The sequence below is a fragment of the Rhinopithecus roxellana genome, chromosome 9 (assembly GCF_007565055.1).
Source record: "Rhinopithecus roxellana isolate Shanxi Qingling chromosome 9, ASM756505v1, whole genome shotgun sequence".
Lineage (NCBI taxonomy): Eukaryota > Metazoa > Chordata > Mammalia > Primates > Cercopithecidae > Rhinopithecus > Rhinopithecus roxellana.
Genome location: NC_044557.1, coordinates 126,230,259 through 126,251,139, shown reverse-complemented (window position 1 = coordinate 126,251,139; position 20,881 = coordinate 126,230,259). Strand labels below are relative to the sequence as shown.

Below are 20,881 nucleotides of genomic sequence, written 5' to 3'. Positions count from 1 at the left end.
AAAAGTATTTTAGAATTGGGAAACTGTTCAGCTTATAGCGACAGTTGCAAGTATTACAGAATTCTAATATTTCCTTGAAAGCTCAGATTTTATCATTGGGAACAAATACCACTTGGTTTCCTAAAATATTCTAATAATTCCTGTCATCACACCCTGGACAACATCAGCTATTACCATAGTTTCTTAGTGGGGACATAGCTCCATAGCATGTAAAATCTTAAGTGCATAGGGAGTTGAATTTTTACAAAGTGAATACACCTGGGTAAGTAGCGCCCTGCTCAAGAATCAGAACATTATCTGCAATCCATAAGCTCCTGTCCTATGTCTTTTGAGTCATTACCCCTCTACCACTCAGATTTTTATCTGTTTTGAACTTGTGATAAATGATACTATATAGTCAGTACTATTTTGTGGGAGATTCATCTATCTTATATAGTTGTTGTTTGTTCATTTTCATTGTTTATAGAATTCTGTTGTGTGAATATACCACTACTTACCCATTCTACTGTTGAGTATTTGGGTGGTTTTTATGTGTGTTCTATTATGAATAGTGCGTCCATGAACATTTTTGTACATGTCTCTAAACGTCAACATTGAAAACATTTTAGTTGTTTGATAAAACCAATACTTAGTAAATTTGCATTTCTTAGGCCACCGCGTTACTTTTAAAAGACAATTGGCATTTACTTTTTGGCACTGTATCTCTTCCTGTTCTTTTTGTCTTTTGCCTTTTGGTGTCTTTGTTATCTGTGCTTTGTTAAAGTCATTGCGAATATTTTCCTGGCTTGTTTTAAAATTTTATCTGTAAGCTTTTGAAATCTATTGCCTTAAAAAGCATTTTTTTAATCTATAAACTTTTCAAATCTGTTGCCTTAAATTGTGTTTTTTTTTTTTCTTCTATTGCTGCTTCTATCCTGAAATCATGCAGCTGTCCACTTAATTTTGTTATGGTTTCATTTTGACATTTTACACCTTGATCTATTTTAAATTTCTTTTGCGATACATTTAGAGGTAAATATTTTAAAAATTGTTCTTTTCTAAGCAGGTGCCGGATTTTTTTTGAACCATTTATTGAATAATAAACACAGGCTGGGTGTGATGGCTCACTTGTAATCCCAGCACTTTGGGAGTCCAAGGTGGGAGGTTCACTTGAGCCCAGGAGTTTGAGACCACCCTGGGCAATAAAGCGAGATCCCCATCTCTACAAAAAAAATTAAAAAGCTAGCCGGATGTTGTGCTGTACCCCTACTGACTGTGATGGGGATAGCACCAGGTTCAAGAGGCCAAAAAAGAGACCCTGAGCCAATGAATGAAACATAATGTGTCCTGGGGGCTAAAATACAGGGGAGAGATTCCAGTCGCAGTGGACGGGGCAGAACCCCCAGTCCATTGCTGGTGTGGTGGACAGAATTACTACATGGCCCAGTGGCATTAGGATGGGTAGAATAACCAACTGCTTGCAAAAAGCATGCAGTTAATATAGTATTTTCACTTAACAGCCTCCCCAACAACCTCCACTTGGCAACCTTTAACCCAAAACGAAGGGCCTCAATCCTCGATATGGCCCATGTTCCATTCCACAGGATGGACTTGGAGCTCAGATGTCCCTTGTAGATAAGAAATGGATCTCCAGGTTGACCACTCTCGGATTCCCTAGCTTGGAACTGTGACCACACATTCAGGTGCATCTGCCATCCAGTGTCATTCTCAGGGTATGCTCAGGTCAGATCATTGCTGTCACATGCATCTACCGTATACCCAGTGTGGTGGGATGCCTGTAGCCCCAGCTACTAGGGTGGCTGAGGTGGGAGGATCGCTTGAGCACCGGAAGTCAAGGTTGCAGTGAGCTATGATCATGCCACTGCACTCCAGCCTGGGCGATAGAGCAAGACCCTGTCTCTTAAATAAATAAATACAAATCAACCATTAAAATAGAGGTGGATTTTCTTTTTAAAAAATGATATTCAGGGACATTTTGCTGCATTTTCATTTGATGTCTAGTTACTGTGATTCATTCATTGTCCTATGGTTAACCTTTGCCTCCCTACTGTGGCCTTCAGAGTAATCTCTACAACAAATTCTATGTTGAATTTAAGGAAGCTAGACCAAAAACTATCTGCAGAATTTCGAGAATCTTTGTAGCCTTTTTTCCCTTTTGGCTGCCAAGATTGATGTATATATAGGTATCTATCTATACTTAGCAGTTTTCTTAACCTGTATCTAAGTTCATATAGCAGGAATTTGAATTATGTCGCTTTGGTAATGGTCTTAGTCTTCACGCTGACATACGTAAAATAAAGGACTTGTAGTTTGGATATACTGTATTGGTTTTGAGGGATGATCTGCTTCTCTTCATGATTTCTGTGGCAGAAAGTTAGTTGATTTCAGTTTGGCTTTTTTTTTTTTTGTGACAGAGTCTCGCTCTGTCGCCCAGGCTGGAGTGCAGTGGCGCCGTCTCGGCTCACTGCAAGCTCTGCCTCCTGGGTTTACGACATTCTTCTGCCTCAACCTCCCGAGTAGCTGGGACTACAGGTGCCTACCACCACACCCGGCTAGTTTTTAATATTTTTAGTAGAGATGGGGTTTCACCGTGTTAGCCAGGATGGTCTTGATCTCCTGACCTTGTGATCCGCCCACCTTGGCCTCCCAAAGTGCTGGGATTACAGGCATGAGCCATCGCGCCCGGCTGATTCCATGTTGTTGCCATTTTTAGTCTCTTATTTCTTTCTCTCTATTTAAACCATTCTGAACTTTTTTAGGTATTTGAATATAAAGAGTTTCTCACCTCTTGATTTACTGTGCCTTACTCTCTTTGGAACATTTACTCCTATCCTTTTGTCTGGTAAATTGCTTATTCCTCAGATCTTAGCTCAAAATATCACTTTATTAGGGAAGCTCTCTATTCCAGACTTGGTTTTCTTTGTAACCCTATATTGTAATTATTTGTTAGGGTGATTGTTAGTCAGTGTTAAGTCTTGAGAGAGGATAGATTTGTACTGAGTTAATTCATGATATGTAGACACATGCTCACACACTTACTACTGAATTCATTTTTGTCATGAATATTTTTAACCAGGATCTTTCTGTGTTCACCTTAGAGATTTTGCATGTCTGAGATTATTTTAATTTCACTTTTACATGGAAATAAAGTTAGCTATATATGAAATTAAGTATCAAAATATCTTTTCTCTTAGTTAAGGTGGACTTCAGTCAACTGATTCTTTGTTTTTTGTTTTTAGCTGATTCCTTTTCTTTCTGAAAGACTATAGCCTTTGTTGTTGTTAGACTTTGCTACAAACTGTCCATGCCGTTTGGCACTCCATGACTGTATTAATCTGAACTTTCACTTCTTCCTTTAATTATTGGAAGTCTTGTAATTATTTCTATAATATTTCCTCTCTTCCCATCCTCTATCTGTCTTATGTTTTCTCTCAGGGAGTTGTCTTCTGTTTCATGTCACAAGTCTTTCCCTAATTCCTAGTTTTGGGACTATTCACTATAGCAGATACCTTTTCTCCATGAAATACAGTAAAACAGAAAACTTTGAAGAACTGTAGAAGATAGGCCTGTACAAGAAAGTGAGTAGAACTAGAAGGTCATGGTGAGATGGGGCTGTTGTGCTACGTATCCCTCTATAATTTTGAGGCTGCCTCCGGCACATCAGCCAAAATACAGGTGTCATTCAGATTTTTAATTCAGCAAAATTGTGAATTACCGTGTTTAGTGGGTCTTTAGAGAACGCATAAGTCTGAACTGCTAGTGTTCAACTAGTGAATGGCAAGTCTGTTGGCCAGGAAAAACCGTTTTTTAAAACTCATAGCTATTGCATAAATGTGTCATAGCTGAATTTTGTTTCATTGAAAGCAATATTTTCATTGTTAAAAATTTTTGTTTTGCTTTTTATTTGGGATGAAAGTCGATTGATAATACTTAAGATAGGGAAAGTAATAGTCATATTATATATACATAGCAAGCCATTCTCATATTTTAGATTCTAGTTTTTCCTAATGTTTCTAAAGATAATGATGAACAAGTCACATTTGTCACCAAGTGCCTTTTTATCTTTCCCAACTCAGCTTCTCTGATATCATTTATGTCAGGTATTAAAAGAAAAACCTTAGTCAAATTAAATTTAACAGTTTAATTGAGCAAAGAATGATTCATGAATCAAGCAACCTCCAGAGCCAGAATAGGTTCAGAGTAATTCCGGGGCTGCCACATGGTCAGGTAACAATTATGGATAGAAAAAGTAAGTGATGTACAGAAGACAAAAGTAAGGTATAGAAGGAGCTTGATTGCTTACAGCTTATTGTTTGCTTTATGTGAACACAGTTTGAACATTTAGCTGCCTTTATCTGAATCTTTGTGATTGGTACAAGAGTAGGTTACATTCAGTTTACATATCCAGTTAGATGTATGTATGAAGAAACCTTTAGGCCTAACGTAAAATATGTAAGGAGGCAACTTGAGGCTAAATTAAATTTAATTTAGGAAAATAGATATATATGAGAGAGTTCCATGAGTTATTTTTCTAGACAACCCCAAACTTAGTTTACAGTTACTTTATGTAATGGGATATTTTTACACTTAAAAACATGGGAGATGTAATATAAATGTTCTCATTTGGTATGTAACTGTAGGTTAAAAGATTAATAGTTCAAGTGATATACAGTGGTTGTACTTTTGCTGACAGTCCAATTAGGGGAAAAATGACTTTAAGATATGATTTTGCTGCCATAGATAAAAACATCAGTTTAAAATACTCCAAACACCTTAGATTTTTCTCTTTTTTTCAATTTCAGAAGTCATAGTTGTCAGTTATATGATTTAATATTGGCCATCGTTGTTCTGTGGAAGCTTTAATTTTAGGCAGGTTTAAAATGCGGAACATGAGGGAATGGGGAATAGATACTAGTGACCTTAAATTTGATACTGAAATATTTTTGAAAGGCCTTAATCACCTCTTTACTGTTAGAATAAGGAAAATTGTTAAGTATATTGGGATTTGGCTGTGTGTTAGGAATTTGTATTTCCTCACTGCCAGCATACCACATAGTATATTTTTAAATTGCTTTGAATATGTAATATAGTGTCATTATTTCTCATGAACTGTTTGGGGGAAAGAATGTGCTGAAATTTACACATTATATTACTTGATATAGTCGTTCGGGAAAAGCAGTTCATCGGGGTACTTCTTGTTGCTACCTGCTTTGCCTGACCCTTCCTCAACTGGCACCTCTAAAAATAGAGTTGCTTAAGCTAGAAACCTGAGAGCCAGTCATCTTTGCTTTAAAACCTATCCGTTTCTTTCTTCTTTGACCCAGCTATACTTTCACTCTTTTTTTCCAACCCACTGTCAATTCTTGCCCAGGCTACTGCAGAATTTTTCTTGACTAGTCCCTCTGATTTTGCTCTTCACTTCAGTCTGTATTTCACATAGCTGACAGATGATCCTTTTAAGATTTAAATAATCCAGTAATTTCCTTAATAAATGGTTTCCCACGTACTTATAATGAAATCCAATCTTCTTACCCTTGACTTACAAAGCTGTTACAAATACTGTTGGTTATGTACCCCAAATTTATTTTCTTCTAATTCTTCACTAATAGATCTTAGATTTCGTTCAAGGCAGTAGTGTGTTCGGCTATAAAAGACTTGATTTTTTAGCCTTTTTTATTTTTTTGGTAGCTGGACAGATGACAGATTTTTGGCCAGTGAACTATATATGAAAGTATCTGGAGATGTGATTTCTTCCTTAATAATAAAAAAGTCAAGAGAGAAAGCTCTCGCCCCCACCCCTCGCCCCCAACCCTTTGCTCACTCTGCCTTGTCTGAGAACCTAGATATGAGGCTTGGAGATACAGCACTCTTGTGACTGTGAGGTAACAAGCAAGTGGAGATGCTAAGAATGTCAGAGTGGAAAGATTCTAAGGAGCTCCTAATACCGTTGATAAACTGCTATGTGTGCTGGGATTGCCTTTGTCTTGACAAATTGTGTGAGACAAGTGAATCTCTCCATTTTCTTTTTTTGTTTGTTTGTTTTTTTGAGACGGAGTCTGGCTCTGTCGCCCAGGCTGGAGTACAATGGAGTGCTCAGCTCACTGCAAGCTCCGCCTCCCGGGTTCACGCCATTCTCCTGCCTCAGCCTCACGAGTAGCTGGGACTACAGGGGTCCGCCACCACGCCCAGCTAATTTTTTGTATTTTTAGTAGAGACGGGGGTTTCAGCGTGTTAGCCAGGATGGTCTCGCTCTCCTGACCTCGTGATCCACCCGCCTCGGCCTCCCAAAGTGCTGGGATTACAGGCGTGAGCCACCGCGCCCAGCCGGTAATTTTTTAAGAGGAGCAAGGTGGGTCAACTCTACCCTACTAGATATCTAGACTTATCTTAAAGTTAAACTAACAAATAGACAAACTGACTAACCAAAAAGAAAAGGAAAAATAAAAATAAAAATTTTAACTCACACCATAGTTAGAAGTTAATTAAATATCTAAATGTGAAAGAATTATAATCTAGATGAAATGTAGGAACAGTATAGGAATCGGAAAGGTTTCCTTAAATTTTATATATAGAGCACAATCCATGTAGGAAAAGATTAATGTTTAGAATATGTAAAGAACGCTTGCAGAATCATAAGAAAAAGACAAATAGCCCAAAGGAAAATGGCCAAGACAATGAACTGACAAGAGGTGAAATGTGAATACTTAGTAAACATAGGAACAGATGCTTATATCAATTTGCATGGGTTTAACTATGAGTATTTTAAAACTTCAGCTGACTTAAAGCCTAAGGACATTTATTTTACTGCTTGATAAGAAGTGTAGAGGTAGGAAATTCAGGAGTTGGTTTCAGTTCTGTGAACATAGTAAGCGTTCTATGCCTGCTTAAAAAAAAATAATTCTCTTGAATTTTCTAACTGTTGGGAGGAAGGGGGGGAGAGGAGGAGAAAGGGCACTCTTCCTCCCACACCTTCTGTAGGAGGTGTAGAAGAGAGAAAAATATTTCCAGAAGCTTCTAGATTTTCCCATCTGTCCTCATTGCCGGTCACTGGCAGAGCAGAATGAAATTACCTGATTGACTTAATTAGGATTCCTTCCCTGGACTGGGGAAGGGTTGGCTTTCTCTTAGTATATTATTTCCTGCCCAATTCCCAAGCAAAATTGAGTCTGAGCAAAATTGAGTCTTTCTGTTGGCCAGTGTATTAGTTCATTCTCACACTGCCATAGAGAATTACCTGAGACTGGGTAATTTATGATATAAATTTTATGAATAAAAGAGTTTTAATTGACTCATAGTTTTGCAGGCTGTACAGGAAACTTGGGTGGGAGGAGACCTCAGGATATTTACAATAATGGCAGAAAACAAATGGGAAGCAAGCATGACTTACCATGGCAGGGCAGGAGAGAGACAGCAGAAAGAGGGAGGTGCCATCTCTCTCCCTTTTTTTTTTGAGATGGAGTGTCGCTCTGTTGCCTAGGCTGGAGTACAGTGGGGTGATCTCGGCTCACTGCAAGCTCCACCTCCCGGTTGCCACCCACTTTTAAACCTCCGGATGTCATGAGAATTCACTCATGTGACAGCACTGGGGGATGGTGCTAAACTATTAGAAACCACCCCCATGATCCAATCACCTACTGCCAGGCCTCTCCTGCAATACATGGGGATTCCAATTCAAAATGAGATTTGGATAGGGACACAGAGCCAAACCATATCAGCCAGAAGGATGGATTATGGTTATCAACCTTCCACTAATATAGATTGAACCATATGATATTGACAATAATAATGTGAATATATGAAATATATTCTAATCACATAGAATATGAAATACATAATATATAAATAACATGAAATGTATAAAATATAAATATATAAACACAAGTGTTTAAAAACACATATTGAAAAGTATATAATAAGCAGGATAAAACAAACTGAATTTATGTAATAGTATCTCTGGGGAAGCAAAGAGGGGACTAGAATTGAGGGAGAGAGTTCAACTGTATTCATATATTTAATTTTCTCCATTGATCTCATTAAATCTTCATGATACTGGACTTTGCGTAATGTTGTTGTTCTTTGACTTCCATGATGTTGTACTTTCTTAATACTTCTTACCTTTCTAAGTGTTTGCCTCATCCTTAGACTGCTTGAGACTCTGACTCCCCCAAACCCCCATTTTTGTCTGAAAACTGATACTTCTTATAAAATTCTGGTTTTATCTTCCCAAGTGCTTGTGTTCCCACTCATTTGCCATATTGTTTCCTCAAACTCAACGAATCCACGCTTGAATTGTTTCAGTTCACCACCCGTTTCATATTGTGTGGCCACTAGCCCCAAGAATAGATATTTTGGCATCATCTTTACTTCTTCCTTTTCAAAATTCCCTTTGACCAAGCATTCACCACGTATTTCTCATACCTATACATTCACCCCCAATTTCCCTAATAAAGTGCTGTGTGTTGTGATTTGTCTTAGATTCGGTTATCGCCAGTATTTATTTATTTATTTTTATTTTATTTTATTTTATTGAGATGCAGTCTTGCATTATTGCCCTGGCTGGAATGCAGTGGTGTGATCTCAGCTCACTGCCACCTCTGCCTCCCAGGTTCAAGTGATTCTCGTGCCTCAGCCTCCCAAGTAACTGGGATTACAGGCGCCTGCCATCACACCTCGCTAATTTTTGTATTTTTATTAGAGATGGGGTTTCACCATGTTGGCCAGGCTGGTCTTGAACTCCTGACCTCAGGTGATCCGCCCACCCCGGCCTCACATGGTGCTGTGAGGGTGTGAGCCACTGCACCTGGCCTATCAGCAGTATTTAAATAACCTTTGTTTCTATGAATGTAGAGATGAGTTTCTTGTGAGATGAGTTTCTTGTGAGATGAGTTTCAGTTTTGTCTTGTGAAGCATGAGGGAAAGTGAGTTCCTGGACAAGTCTTGTCATATTTATTCTGTGTTCCTAGCACTGTTGTACAGCACATATTAAGTGTTTAGAAAACATGTTTTTGAATGAACAGCCCAAAGACTAAAGGAAGAGCTTCCTTACTTCTAAATTCTGTGAAATGAGTCAGTTTGAATGAAGCTAATGTTTCTTTTGTTTTATTCCATTTACTATAGAGTGCAATACTTCAGTTGTTCATTCTTGTTGATATTGTTACAGAAACTCTAATGGTTCTTTTTACAAAATCAAATCTATATACAAGACATTTTTCCCTTTCTTTTTAGGTTTTGGAAGGAAGGATGTTGTAGAACACTTACTACAGATGGGTGCTAATGTCCATGCTCGTGATGATGGAGGTCTCATCCCGCTTCATAATGCCTGTTCTTTTGGCCATGCTGAGGTTGTGAGTCTGTTATTGTGCCAAGGAGCTGATCCAAATGCCAGGGATAACTGGAACTATACACCTCTGCATGAAGCTGCTATTAAAGGGAAAATCGATGTGTGCATTGGTAAGTATCATTTGATAATATCTAAATTTTAAATAAAGGTTTATTCTTATGTTTTTTTGTAGTATAAATAGTGTTTCCTCAGAATAGGTAAGGAGGGGTTTATTGCTTCAAAAGGTAAATAGAGAGATGGTAATCTAAAGTTACTTAGGGGAAGATTCACAACATTAACTTTCCAAATGCAGTCAAATGCCAGCTGATGTGAAACTCAATTTTGATGGATTAGTGTTCAGATTTAGTTAATTTACAGTCTCTTTTAAAGACTAGACATTTTCTATCTTACCATCGATGACAGCCATTATAAAGTACAAATTCTACTGAGTTGGATGACATTTGAACACTTGAGGTTGATTAAAGGAAACTCATCTAGTACAGTAGTCCCCCCTTATACGGGGTTTTGAGTGTTTTGAATACAGTAGTTCAGAACTTAATATTTTCAACATGTGCCACAGTCATGAGAAAAAGCAATTTCAAACAAATTGGACTTTTCAATCATTTTAGGTGTCTAGATGAAATGAAGCTGTATTCAATCAGCATTTTGTTCTCTCATATATATATTCACATTTTGATTTGCTGTATACAATTTTTTATTTTGAAATCTAAAGTAAGCTTCTAGAGGGCAAGTATAATTTCTGTTGAGTGTGTCATCTGTTTCTTGATACTTGAGATAGTGGATGTTTGTTTAGCCATGGCAGGTTGATTTACATAATTGTCTTCCCAGATGTCATCCACTTTAGCATCATCAGTTCTTTAATGATGCAACTAAAATAGATACGTCATTTTAAAAGATATAGTGGTGGTGCTTAATAATGATTAAGATTATTCCCTCCTCATAGCCATCTATTGCAGCTTCTAATATAGTTTTCAATATTCCTCAAATTATTGCAATGCCTGACATAAAACTATTTTTTAAAAAATCACATTCTCTGTCATTATCCTTTGTTACTTCAGCACTACTAACATGACCTTTGAATATCCTCTCCTTTCCTTTTTTTCACATCTTCCAGTTTCAGTTGACTCTCCCATTTCCTCCTGAGTCTCTCACGAACGTAGCCACATCCTGGACCAAGTCATTACATAAAACTGCCTTGAGAAGCTTCAACTTACAACATCCTCTCTCTGACTACAAAGCCTCTTAAGTTCCTTGCTTTTGTAAATGATAAGTATTATTGAGCTTGGAATGTATTTCCTACATAGTCTTCTAGACTTTCAACTTCTCTGCTGTCATTGCTTCTTGCATCACCTTGTTGTCACAGCCACTGGATTTTTCTCAGTCATTAGTCAGAATTTTATACTGTTCTCACTTTGTTAAAATTTTATCCTTTCCAGTCTTCAGTCTTCTGTTTTCCTGCCTCTACCTCCGAAGTTTTCATTTTATCAGTCCTTTGAATGTCTTATTGAAATTAGTATTTCTGTCCTCCTCCTCTTAATCCCTCTTTTAAAAGTCCATAATGCAAATGCTCTTTTTATCAAGGTTCTATTGAAATAAAGGACTAGATATCGGGCTTGAATTTTTAATGAATGGATCCCTGAAGCACTCTACTTCCTCAATTCTCAGTAGGCTTTGGCACATATTGTCTTCCTTCTGTTTAAGTTCTTGTGCCTCATAAAAGTTGAGGGAAGGGGAAGGGCACCTTTGAAACTATACTCAAAATATAAATGAGGATATAGTTGCTATTAAAGTATGTATCATAGTTATTATGGGAGTCAAAATTGGTTGTAAACCCTGGTATACTTAATTAGCTTTCAGAAAGCTCTTAGGAGGTTTATTCTCAGGTTCACTGAAACCTCTAATAGCTTATATATCTTACTTTCTGGATTTTGAATATGGTTAAGGAATTCTGAGGTTTTTCTCTGTAAGGTAGAGTTCTACTTTGGGACAGCTGGATTAAAAAAATATTGGAAGCTTTTTTTTTTTTTTCCTTTTGCTGGAGTCTAATAGTTTTTGAGAGATTAGTATACAAAATTGATTTTTAAAAGGTTTTTGCCTAGATGATGAAACACTGACCTGATTTTTTTTTTTTTTTTTTTTGAGACGGAGTCTCGCTCTGTAGCCCAGGCTGGAGTGCAGTGGCCGGATCTCAGCTCACTGCAAGCTCCGCCTCCCGGGTTCACGCCATTCTCCTGCCTCAGCCTCCCGAGTAGCTGGGACTACAGGCGCCCGCCACCTTGCCCGGCTAGTTTTTTGTATTTTTTAGTAGAGACGGGGTTTCACCGTGTAGACCAGGATGGTCTCGATCTCCTGACCTCGTGATCCACCCGTCTCGGCCTCCCAAAGTGCTGGGATTACAGGCTTGAGCCACCGCGCCCGGCCTGACCTGATTTTTATAAAGATTAATCATATCTCTGTATGTGGGGTAGAATAGCAAACACATTTGATATTTTTAAAAAGCTAGAGCCCAGGCAAGCCACGTTACCACCAGCTTATGGGAGACATCAGGGCAGATTGCTGTAAAGCACATGCTCCAGGCTTATGCCCTGACCCTACCAGTTTCTAGCTTTGTGAGGCCATGGGCCACTTTCTTGACAACTCTGCCTTATATGGAAAATGGGAATACTGTTCTTCACAGTGTTCCTGGGAGGATAAGCTAGTACATGTAAAATATTTAGAAGAGTACCAGGCAGAGTGCATATTCATTGAATGGTAATTGCCATTATTAATTACTATTGTTATTGTTGGTGCTAAAATCTTAGCCTGAATTATGCTACTGTGTAGTATAGAATTCCCATTTCCTCTGTTTGTCCTTTATTGACATTTCTTAAAAATGTCCATTTAGGGCCGGGGGCGGTGGCTCATGTCTGTAATCCCAGCACTTTGGGAGGCTGAGATGGGTGAATCATGAGGTCAGGAGCTCAAGACCATCCTGGCTAACACAGTGAAACCCCGTCTCTACTAAAAATGTAAAAAAATTAGCCGGGTGTGGTGGTGGGCGCCTGTAGTTCCAGCTACTTGGGAGGCTGAAGCAGGAGAATGGTGTGAACCCAGGAGGCGGAGCTTGCAGTGAGCCGAGATGGTGCCACTGCACTCCAGCCTGGGCTACAGGGCGAGACTCCATCTCAAAAAAAAAAAAAAGAAAATGTCCATTTAGAAATCTTGAACCCATGTGTTTCTTTCATAGATGCTTTTTACCATCAAAAAGAAGAAAATTCAAACATTATTTTTTAAATCAACTTGAAATGCTTGTATAATTAAACTATTTAAGACTGAGGTCTTAGGAATGTTGAAAGTTTTTATACTATAATGTTGAATTGAATTAACCTCAGAAATCAACACATTTTCTGCCTTTAGAACTTACACATTTTTCTTTGCTTCTCTCTGCCCTTCGAATATAGTCTCCAAAAACACTAAAATAAATAGCTTTTCTGAATATATGCTATGTGAATTTTTTTTCTTTTTTGAGACGGAGTCTTGCTGTGTCACCAGGCTGGAGTGCTGTGCCTTGATCTCGGCACACTGCAACCTCCGCCTTCTGGGTTCAGGTGATTCTCCTGCCTCAGCCTCCCAAGTAGCTGAGCGTGAGCCACTGTGCCCAGCCTGTATGGTTTTTTGAGACTGTTTTGAGACTGTTAGTGCTTGAGAATTTCATTTTAAAAGCAAATTATAAGCATACCTTTCATGGAGTCTGATACAAGATCTGGGAGTTGGCCGGGCGCGGTGGCTCAAGCCTGTAATCCCAGCACTTTGGGGAGGCCGAGGCGGGTGGATCACGAGATCAGGAGATCGAGACCATCCTGGCTAACACAGTGAAACCCTGTCTCTACTAAAAATACAAAAAATTATCTGGGCGTGGTGGTGGGCGCCTGTAGTCCCAGCTACTTGGGAGGCTGAGGCAGGAGAATGGCGGAAACCCAGGAGGCAGCGGAGCTTACAGTGAGCCTAGATCACGCCACTGCATTCCAGCCTGGGCAATAGAGCAAGACTCCGTCTCAAAAAAAAAAAAAAAAAAAAAGATCTGGGACATTTGTGATTTTTTTTTTTCATTTTTTCTTTTTGACTAACTAGTATCCAATTCTTTTTCTGATTTGGAGATTTTTAAACTGTGGGCACTACTTACTGAGAGGAATGCAGAAACTGGTAGCGTCACATCTTCCTTCCTTCTACTTCTCAGCAGTCAGGGATAGCCTTGGTTTATCTAATCATGCACTTCATTCTGTAAATGTAGAATTTTGAATACAAAAATCTTAGCTGTAGTAAGGAATCATTTATAGCAGCAGATTGTTGCTTCAGTGTGGGCGGTGGCCTGGTCATAATGTTTCCTACTAAAAGACAATTGTGCTTCCTACTCCTAGCTCTACAGCTTCTTATGTGTTTCTAAGGTTGGTCCTCTACTCTCCTGTCATTTCAGTCTGAGATAGACAATGGTTTCTGTTACTTGCGAATGACTATAATTGATAACAGAGATCTTGAGAAGGTTGCTAAATTGAAGTTGCAGGATGGGGCTTCTAAATTGATAAATCTCTTGAATCTTTATTTAAGTCTCACTGCCCTCACACAGTTTACATGTATACCACACCCCCATCTCTCCTTATTCCCTACAGTTCTCAAAGGTGAAGGAGACAGAGTATGTTCCCTTTGGAGGCCTCTTCTAGGTACCTCTCATTAGGGAAGAGACAGCTTGCTGGTGTCCACAGCAAATCATTCTAAAGATAAAAGAGATGTATGGTGTTCTAACGCATGTGGGATTCTCACTGTGGAATACCCCAACATCTAGACATGAAGCCCAGCAAACCAAGTGAAAAATGACAGCCCATCTCAGCCAGAAGGGATAATTAAGACATCAATCAGAATACATACCCAGGACTGCTAAAGGAGCCAGGTAAATACCTGAATTAAAAAAATAATATCTTCCAGGGAAATTAAAGTATAAAGTGGGAAAGATATTTCCTGGGGCCAAAACTCAAAACCAAAACAACAAAAAAAATCTACCACCTAATTTTTTTTTCAGAGGAAAAAATTTAGTACATGAATTAAAGGCCATGTTAGTAGCCTGGAAGCTTATGTGTGAGATGTACAGAGAAAAATGTTAAAACATGGAAATCATGAAGAAAAAGCTAAATAAATCTAGGAATGTCAACGTCATTTTAAACCTTACACATGATATGAGTTTCAGAGGCAGAGAAAAAAAGAAAAAAAAGTCTGATGGAGGAGATCAGTAATAATTAAACAAATGATAAGCAAGAAAAACCTATCTTGAGATTGAAAAGGCTTAAGGAGCTCCACATGAGACTGGTGAGAAAAGATAAACTGAGTAAGATACGTATTGCACTTTTCCAGAAAGAAGGAATAAGTTGCCTACAGAGGGAAAAAAATTAGGCAAAGGACTTTTCATTTACAACATTGACAGCTTGAAGACAATGGAACACCTTCTAAAGACTATTGGAAGAAAAGCATTAAGTTGTAATTTCCTTGGTAAAGAACAGTTCTGCAGCCTTTTGGGAGTAAGAAAGGCTGAATCGAACAAGTGACATTGTTTTAGAGAAACAAAGCTCCTGCAACTCTCTTTCTCTATACTTTCGAACAGTTCTTGGTTTAATGTTTCTTACATGCAGAGACTGAGGGGACCTGCAACTCTCTTTCTCTATACTTTCGAACAGTTCTTGGTTTAATGTTTCTTACATGCAGAGACTGAGGGGACCTGCAACTCTCTTTCTCTATACTTTTGAACAGTTCTTGGTTTAATGTTTCTTACGTGCAGAGACTGAGGGGACCTGCAACTCTCTTTCTCTATACTTTCGAACAGTTCTTGGTTTAATGTTTCTTACATGCAGAGACTGAGGGGACCTGCAACTCTCTTTCTCGATACTTTCGAACAGTTCTTGGTTTAATGTTTCTTACATGCAGAGACTGAGGGGACCTGCAACTTTCTTTTCTCTATACTTTTGAACAATTCTTGGTTTAATGTTTATTATATGCAGAGACTGAGGGGACCTGCAACTTTCTTTCTCGATACTTTCGAACAATTCTTGGTTTAATGTTTCTTATATGCAGAGACTGAGGGGATCCTCACTGAATATCTTTCTTGGGAGCCCAAAATTCAAACTGCTATTTAAAATCTAACAATTAGGACTTAAAAAAAACCCTCTGTTTTCTGGCTGAATGGCATTATATAATAATAGTGTTTGGAGTAAAAGAGACCTGGTACTTGAGTGAGTTACTTCTTTCGGTATTAAAATGGGAATGAGGGTAATAGCTGTATGTCATAAAATTGTTAAGAGGATTAAGTGAGATAATATATGTGAAGCACCCTTGTACAATATCTGCAATTATATGTATAATAATTAGAAAGTATATGCTCAGTAGTTGGCAACTGCTTTTATTGTGAAATAACATGATTAGAAATAATTTGCTTCTTGTATTACATTATATTGTTCTACTTACTTTTATATTTACTGAAAGTGCAAGAAAAAATAGAGATCTGATGGTATTTTTCTAAAAAGTAAGCAAATTGGCTTCTTAGGGGAGATTAAGCTGACTTTATAAAGATAGTATCACTTAATATCATAATTAAAGTTGGTTATCTAAATGAACTAATAAAAGCAGTTTGCTGTAATTCCCATTTTTCCCATCCCAATTCAGAACTTCAGTTAATTATTTAATATGTAATAGGATTTCTGCTAGTTTTTTCCCCCATTATTTATACTTTAGGGACTGCTTGTTATAAAATTATATTTTATGATTCTGCTGAGAGAGAGAGAGCAAAAACAAAATTAAGCTTTTTCTCTTCTTCCCCCTCCTTTGCCTTAGAAAAGTAAGGCACATACCTTAGCTTGTGATTATTCAACTAGATAAAACTCAGATTCATTCAATCAAATGTAATATATCAACCCAGATAAGATCCTGGTTCAGAAAAAATGTTAAAGCAGCCAGTATTATAGAATTTATATTTAAATTATGATATAGTCCATATAATTTATATCTAAAATGTGTGTGTGTGTGAAGTTAGGTGGTAAATAATCCAAATGACGTGTTAAGTTATGGGCTGATAAGATATGGAGTTACCAGCAATAGGGAAGACTGAAGACTTTGTTCAGGGTAATTGAGGACCACTGTGGTCTGCTGCAAAGAACAATGAAATAGGAGTTGGCGTACCTGGAGGGTACTGTTGGATCTCACATTAGAAAGAACCATATAAATATAATGTTATACTTTAAAAACTTTTTATAAGAAATAACATGCTATATGTGGTAAGCAAGTAATGGTTGAAAGATGTTCACATCTTAATTCCTGGAACCTGGGAATGTTACTTTACATTGCAAACAGAAAATAAGGTTACCGATGGAATTATGGTTGCTGATCAGTTAATTTGAGATGGGAAGATTATCATGGATTGTCTTGGTGGACCCAAAGTAATCACCAGATTCCTTAGAAGTAGAAGAGTGAGGCAGAGAGAAAGTCAGATTATATAATTTCAGATGGATTCAAGCCACCATTGCTGGCTTTGAAAAGAGAGAAAGGGTTCTATGAGCTAAGGAGTAGGAGTAGCCCCAGGAAGATGGAAAAGGCAAGGAAGTAGGTTTTCATCAAAGTCACCAGTAAGGAATTCAGCCCTGCTGACACCTTGATTATTTTTTATTTTTATTTTTTTTGAGACGGAGTCTCACTCTGTCGCCCAGGCTGGAGTGCAGTGGCGTGATCTCGGCTCACTGCAAGCTCCGCCTCCTGTGTTCATGCCATTCTCCCGCCTCAGACTCCCGAGTAGCTGGGACTACAGGCGCCCGCCACCTCGCCTAGCTAATTTTGTTTTTGTGTTTTTAGTAGAGACGGGGTTTCACCGTGTTAGCCAGGATGGTCTGGATCTCCTGACCTCGTGATCCGCCCGCCTCGGCCTCCCAAAGTGCTGGGATTACAGGTGTGAGCCACTGCGTCCAGCCGACACCTTGATTTTAGCCCAATGAGACTTGTGTCAGATTTAGGATCTCCAGAACTGTAGGATAGTAAATTTGTTGTTGTCACTGCTTTAAACCACTGGATTTGTGATAATTTGTTAGAGCAGCAATAGCAAACATATAAAAACATCTCACAACAGTTTTGCAAAATTTGTCTAGATTGAACATCTCCTGAAAAGAGTAGTTGAATGTTTTCAGTACAATTAAAACTGCTTTCTCGGAAATGCTTAAAGATTTGGTCACTTGGGATAAGTAGCAGTTTTTTTATGTTGGTAGATAGACAAGAATAATACTTGTAAGTATTCTTAAAATAATTATAAAAAAGCAGATAAGGTAGTGGACTCATATTTGTGCTTACATGATTGTTTTTGAAGTATTTTGAGATTTGTGATATATTATCTTACTAAGAAACTTAAAAAAATTTGCGTCAAATTAGGTGTGCAGAGTCCTTGTCCTTATACATTTGTTTCAACTGAATATTTCCTTTGTAATCTTTGTCATCAGGTGCCACATAAAAAATGTTTGAAAAACATGTAACTTGACAACCAAATTGTTTCTTTTTCTTCTTCTTTTTTTTTTTTTTTTTCTGAGACAGAGTCTTGCTTTGTCGCCCAGGCTGGAGTGCAGTGGCACGATCTTGGCTCACTGCAAGCTCTGCCTCCCCGGTTCACACCATTCTCTTGCCTCAGCCTCCCGAGTAGCTGGGACTACAGGTGCTCGCCACCACGCCCGGCTAATTTTTTTGTATTTTTAGTAGAGACGGGGTTTCACAGTGTTAGCCAGGATGGTCTGGATCTCCTGACCTCGTGATCCGCCCGCTTTGGCCTCCCAAAGTGCTGGGATTACAGGCGTGAGGCACCGCGCTTGGCCCCAAATTGTTTCTTTTATCTAAAAATGGGAATTTTATTGTTTGCAGTATGAGGTATGATTAAACATTTTAGTTTGACCTGAAGACTAACTAGGGCCCCAAGATGTTTTCTTTTCTACCTTTTTTTTTTTTTTTTTTTTTTTTTGAGACGGAGTCTTGCTCTGCCACCCAGGCTGGAGTGCAGTGGCCGGATCTCAGCTCACTGCAAGCTCCGCCTCCCGGGTTCACGCCATTCTCCTGCCTCAGCCTCCCGAGTAGCTGGGACTACAGGCGCCCGCCACGTCGCCCGGCTAGTTTTTTGTATTTTTTTAGTAGAGACGGGGTTTCACTGTGTTAGCCAGGATGGTCTCGATCTCCTGACCTCGTGATCCGCCCGTCTCGGCCTCCCAAAGTGCTGGGATTACAGGCTTGAGCCACCGCGCCCGGCTCTTTTCTACCTTTTAATTCCTATGACTTTGGGCAGATTGTAAGATTTATGCTTATGGTGAATCTGTTTCTGAAACAAGTGGCCATAAAGGTACATATGGCCATAAAGGTTTACCATATGAAGTGCTTTGAGACTATTCAATCTCTAATGAGCTGTTTGGCCTGTAGTTTTTTAGTGACCAAGAAAACAACGGAAAAGTGATATTGAAACCCCATAGTCTTATTTCAACTTAGACTAGGAAGAAGAAGCTTATCCAAGTTGAGAGGGATAGGTTAATCAGAGTGGGGAATGATGACAACATTCAGCACATCATGGATTTTATTGTCATAGATAATTGAATATATGACAAACTCGATTGGTATGGGAATTTGTCCTATTGATATTTGTGACTGAAAACAGAATTATTTCCCCGCTCCTACTGAACATATTGACATGAGAAAAATTATATAGCTGGAGATTTTGCTCAATGAGAAGCCTTGAAACCTGTATTAATGAAACAATAATCTACTTTCAGTTGAATAAATGTAATCAGAAAGTAGGATACTGGAAGCAGGACATAAATTCTGGGCCAAGGGTAGCAGCAGGATCAGCTAGACTAGGAGGGTCTAGAACCTAGTAGTGGAGTTAGCTAATGAAAGGTATTGTTTATAAACTAGAGGTCCTTTGTAAAGGATCAGGTGAATATTTGAAGTTATAGTAAATACTTCATGTACAGTTGGAGGCAGAAACGCACCATTCAGGGAAAGCAAGAATTTTAAAGTGGAGAACCAAGCCAGCTCCAAGAACTTCAGCTGCAGAGGTATGTCAACCTTCTCATTAGAGTCCTCCCTTAAAGTTGCTGTGTCTTGACTTCAAGTCCACTCTTGTTGGTAAACCTGAGATAGAATCTGATGCCCCACTTTGAGTTAGATGTTGACCCTTAATCAGTCAGCTTTGGTCTCAGAGACGTTTCCTAGTACGGACTTGGCCCCTGGGGCCTCACCACTGTACATAGGTGCCACTCCCAGAGAGGAATCTACAACTGAGAGCAAATGGATATAGCGGGGCTGGGAGGCAGGTGGGTGAGGAAGAGAAGAAAGTAAAAATGAGCTTGATTTTGATTTTGGATCCCTTCGAAAATTGATTACTGTTAATATTCTTTGAACCATCTCATTATGCCTCCAACAGAGACGTTAATACTCTTTCTGAAAGACGCCTTCTGACGATGTTTCTACAACTCTACAGACTCTTCTGAATTAACTCTGTGTGCATATACTGCCGCCCAGCATGTCTCCTCTGTTCATGTGCATGCTCCATTCATTGTCCCGTTACAGACTCTTCTGAATTAACTCTGTATGCATATACTGCCGCCCAGCATGTCTCCTCTGTTCATGTGCATGCTCCATTCGTTGTCCCGTTGAATGTTGCGTACAAAATACAAGTTAAGAGATAAGATTATTAAGAATTTAAGATGGTGACAGCAGAGCATTGGGACCCTGTGCAACTGCCCAACTTGTGTGTTCGCCAAGCTGACCATGATTAGATCACACTATGTACCTGTTTAAAAATGCTCCACAGAATTCCAAGTATACTTGGAATCATCAGGGCACTTCTTGGCCTGACTCCTGCCTACATCATGGACTTCATCCTCGTGTCCCTGTCATTCTCTCCCTTTCTCTCCACCTTCCAGCTACAATGGCCTTTTTGTCTCTGTAATGTACCAACTTGTTCTGCCTGGATTACTCTCTCCCCAGATTTTTCACTAATAATGTTAATTCATCTGAGTTGCGCCCTGACAAAGCTGTCATAATTTCTTGCCCTGCCCTGTTTGTTTGATTATTCTTTTATCATGTTCTATTTTACACCATAGCACTTACTACCTGGAATTATATCCTTATTTAATCATACATTTACTTGTTTGTTTGCCATCTGTGTACTCTTCCCAACTCTGTGCCTGAATATAAACACAGGAACCTTCTCTGCCTTACTTTGCACCGTATCCCTGGCATAATAAACCTCTGTGCCTACTCCGAGTAAAATGCCTACTCTGTGCCAGAACCTCAGTGTGGTTTTAATTGCATTTGCCTGATGAGTAATGATGTTGAGCATCTTTTCATGTGCATTTGGTTGCCATTTGTATGTATGCTTTGGGGAAATGTCTATTCATATCTCTGTCCATTATTAAATTGACTGTCTTTTCATTATTGAGTTACAATAAAGTTTCTTACTAGAAAAGTGATTTGCAAATCTTTTCTCCCATTCTATGTGTTGTC

The 20,881-nt window shown here is 38.7% G+C and overlaps 1 protein-coding gene across 1 annotated transcript in view; it reads left to right on the top strand.

Moving 5' to 3' along the window:
• TNKS (tankyrase) overlaps nt 1-20,881 on the top strand; it is a 222,642-nt gene that overhangs the window by 9,602 nt on the left and 192,159 nt on the right. The window contains exon 2 of the mRNA XM_010353450.2: nt 9,226-9,450. Coding sequence (XP_010351752.1) covers nt 9,226-9,450 — 225 coding nt within the window. The remainder of the gene's footprint in view (nt 1-9,225; nt 9,451-20,881) is intronic.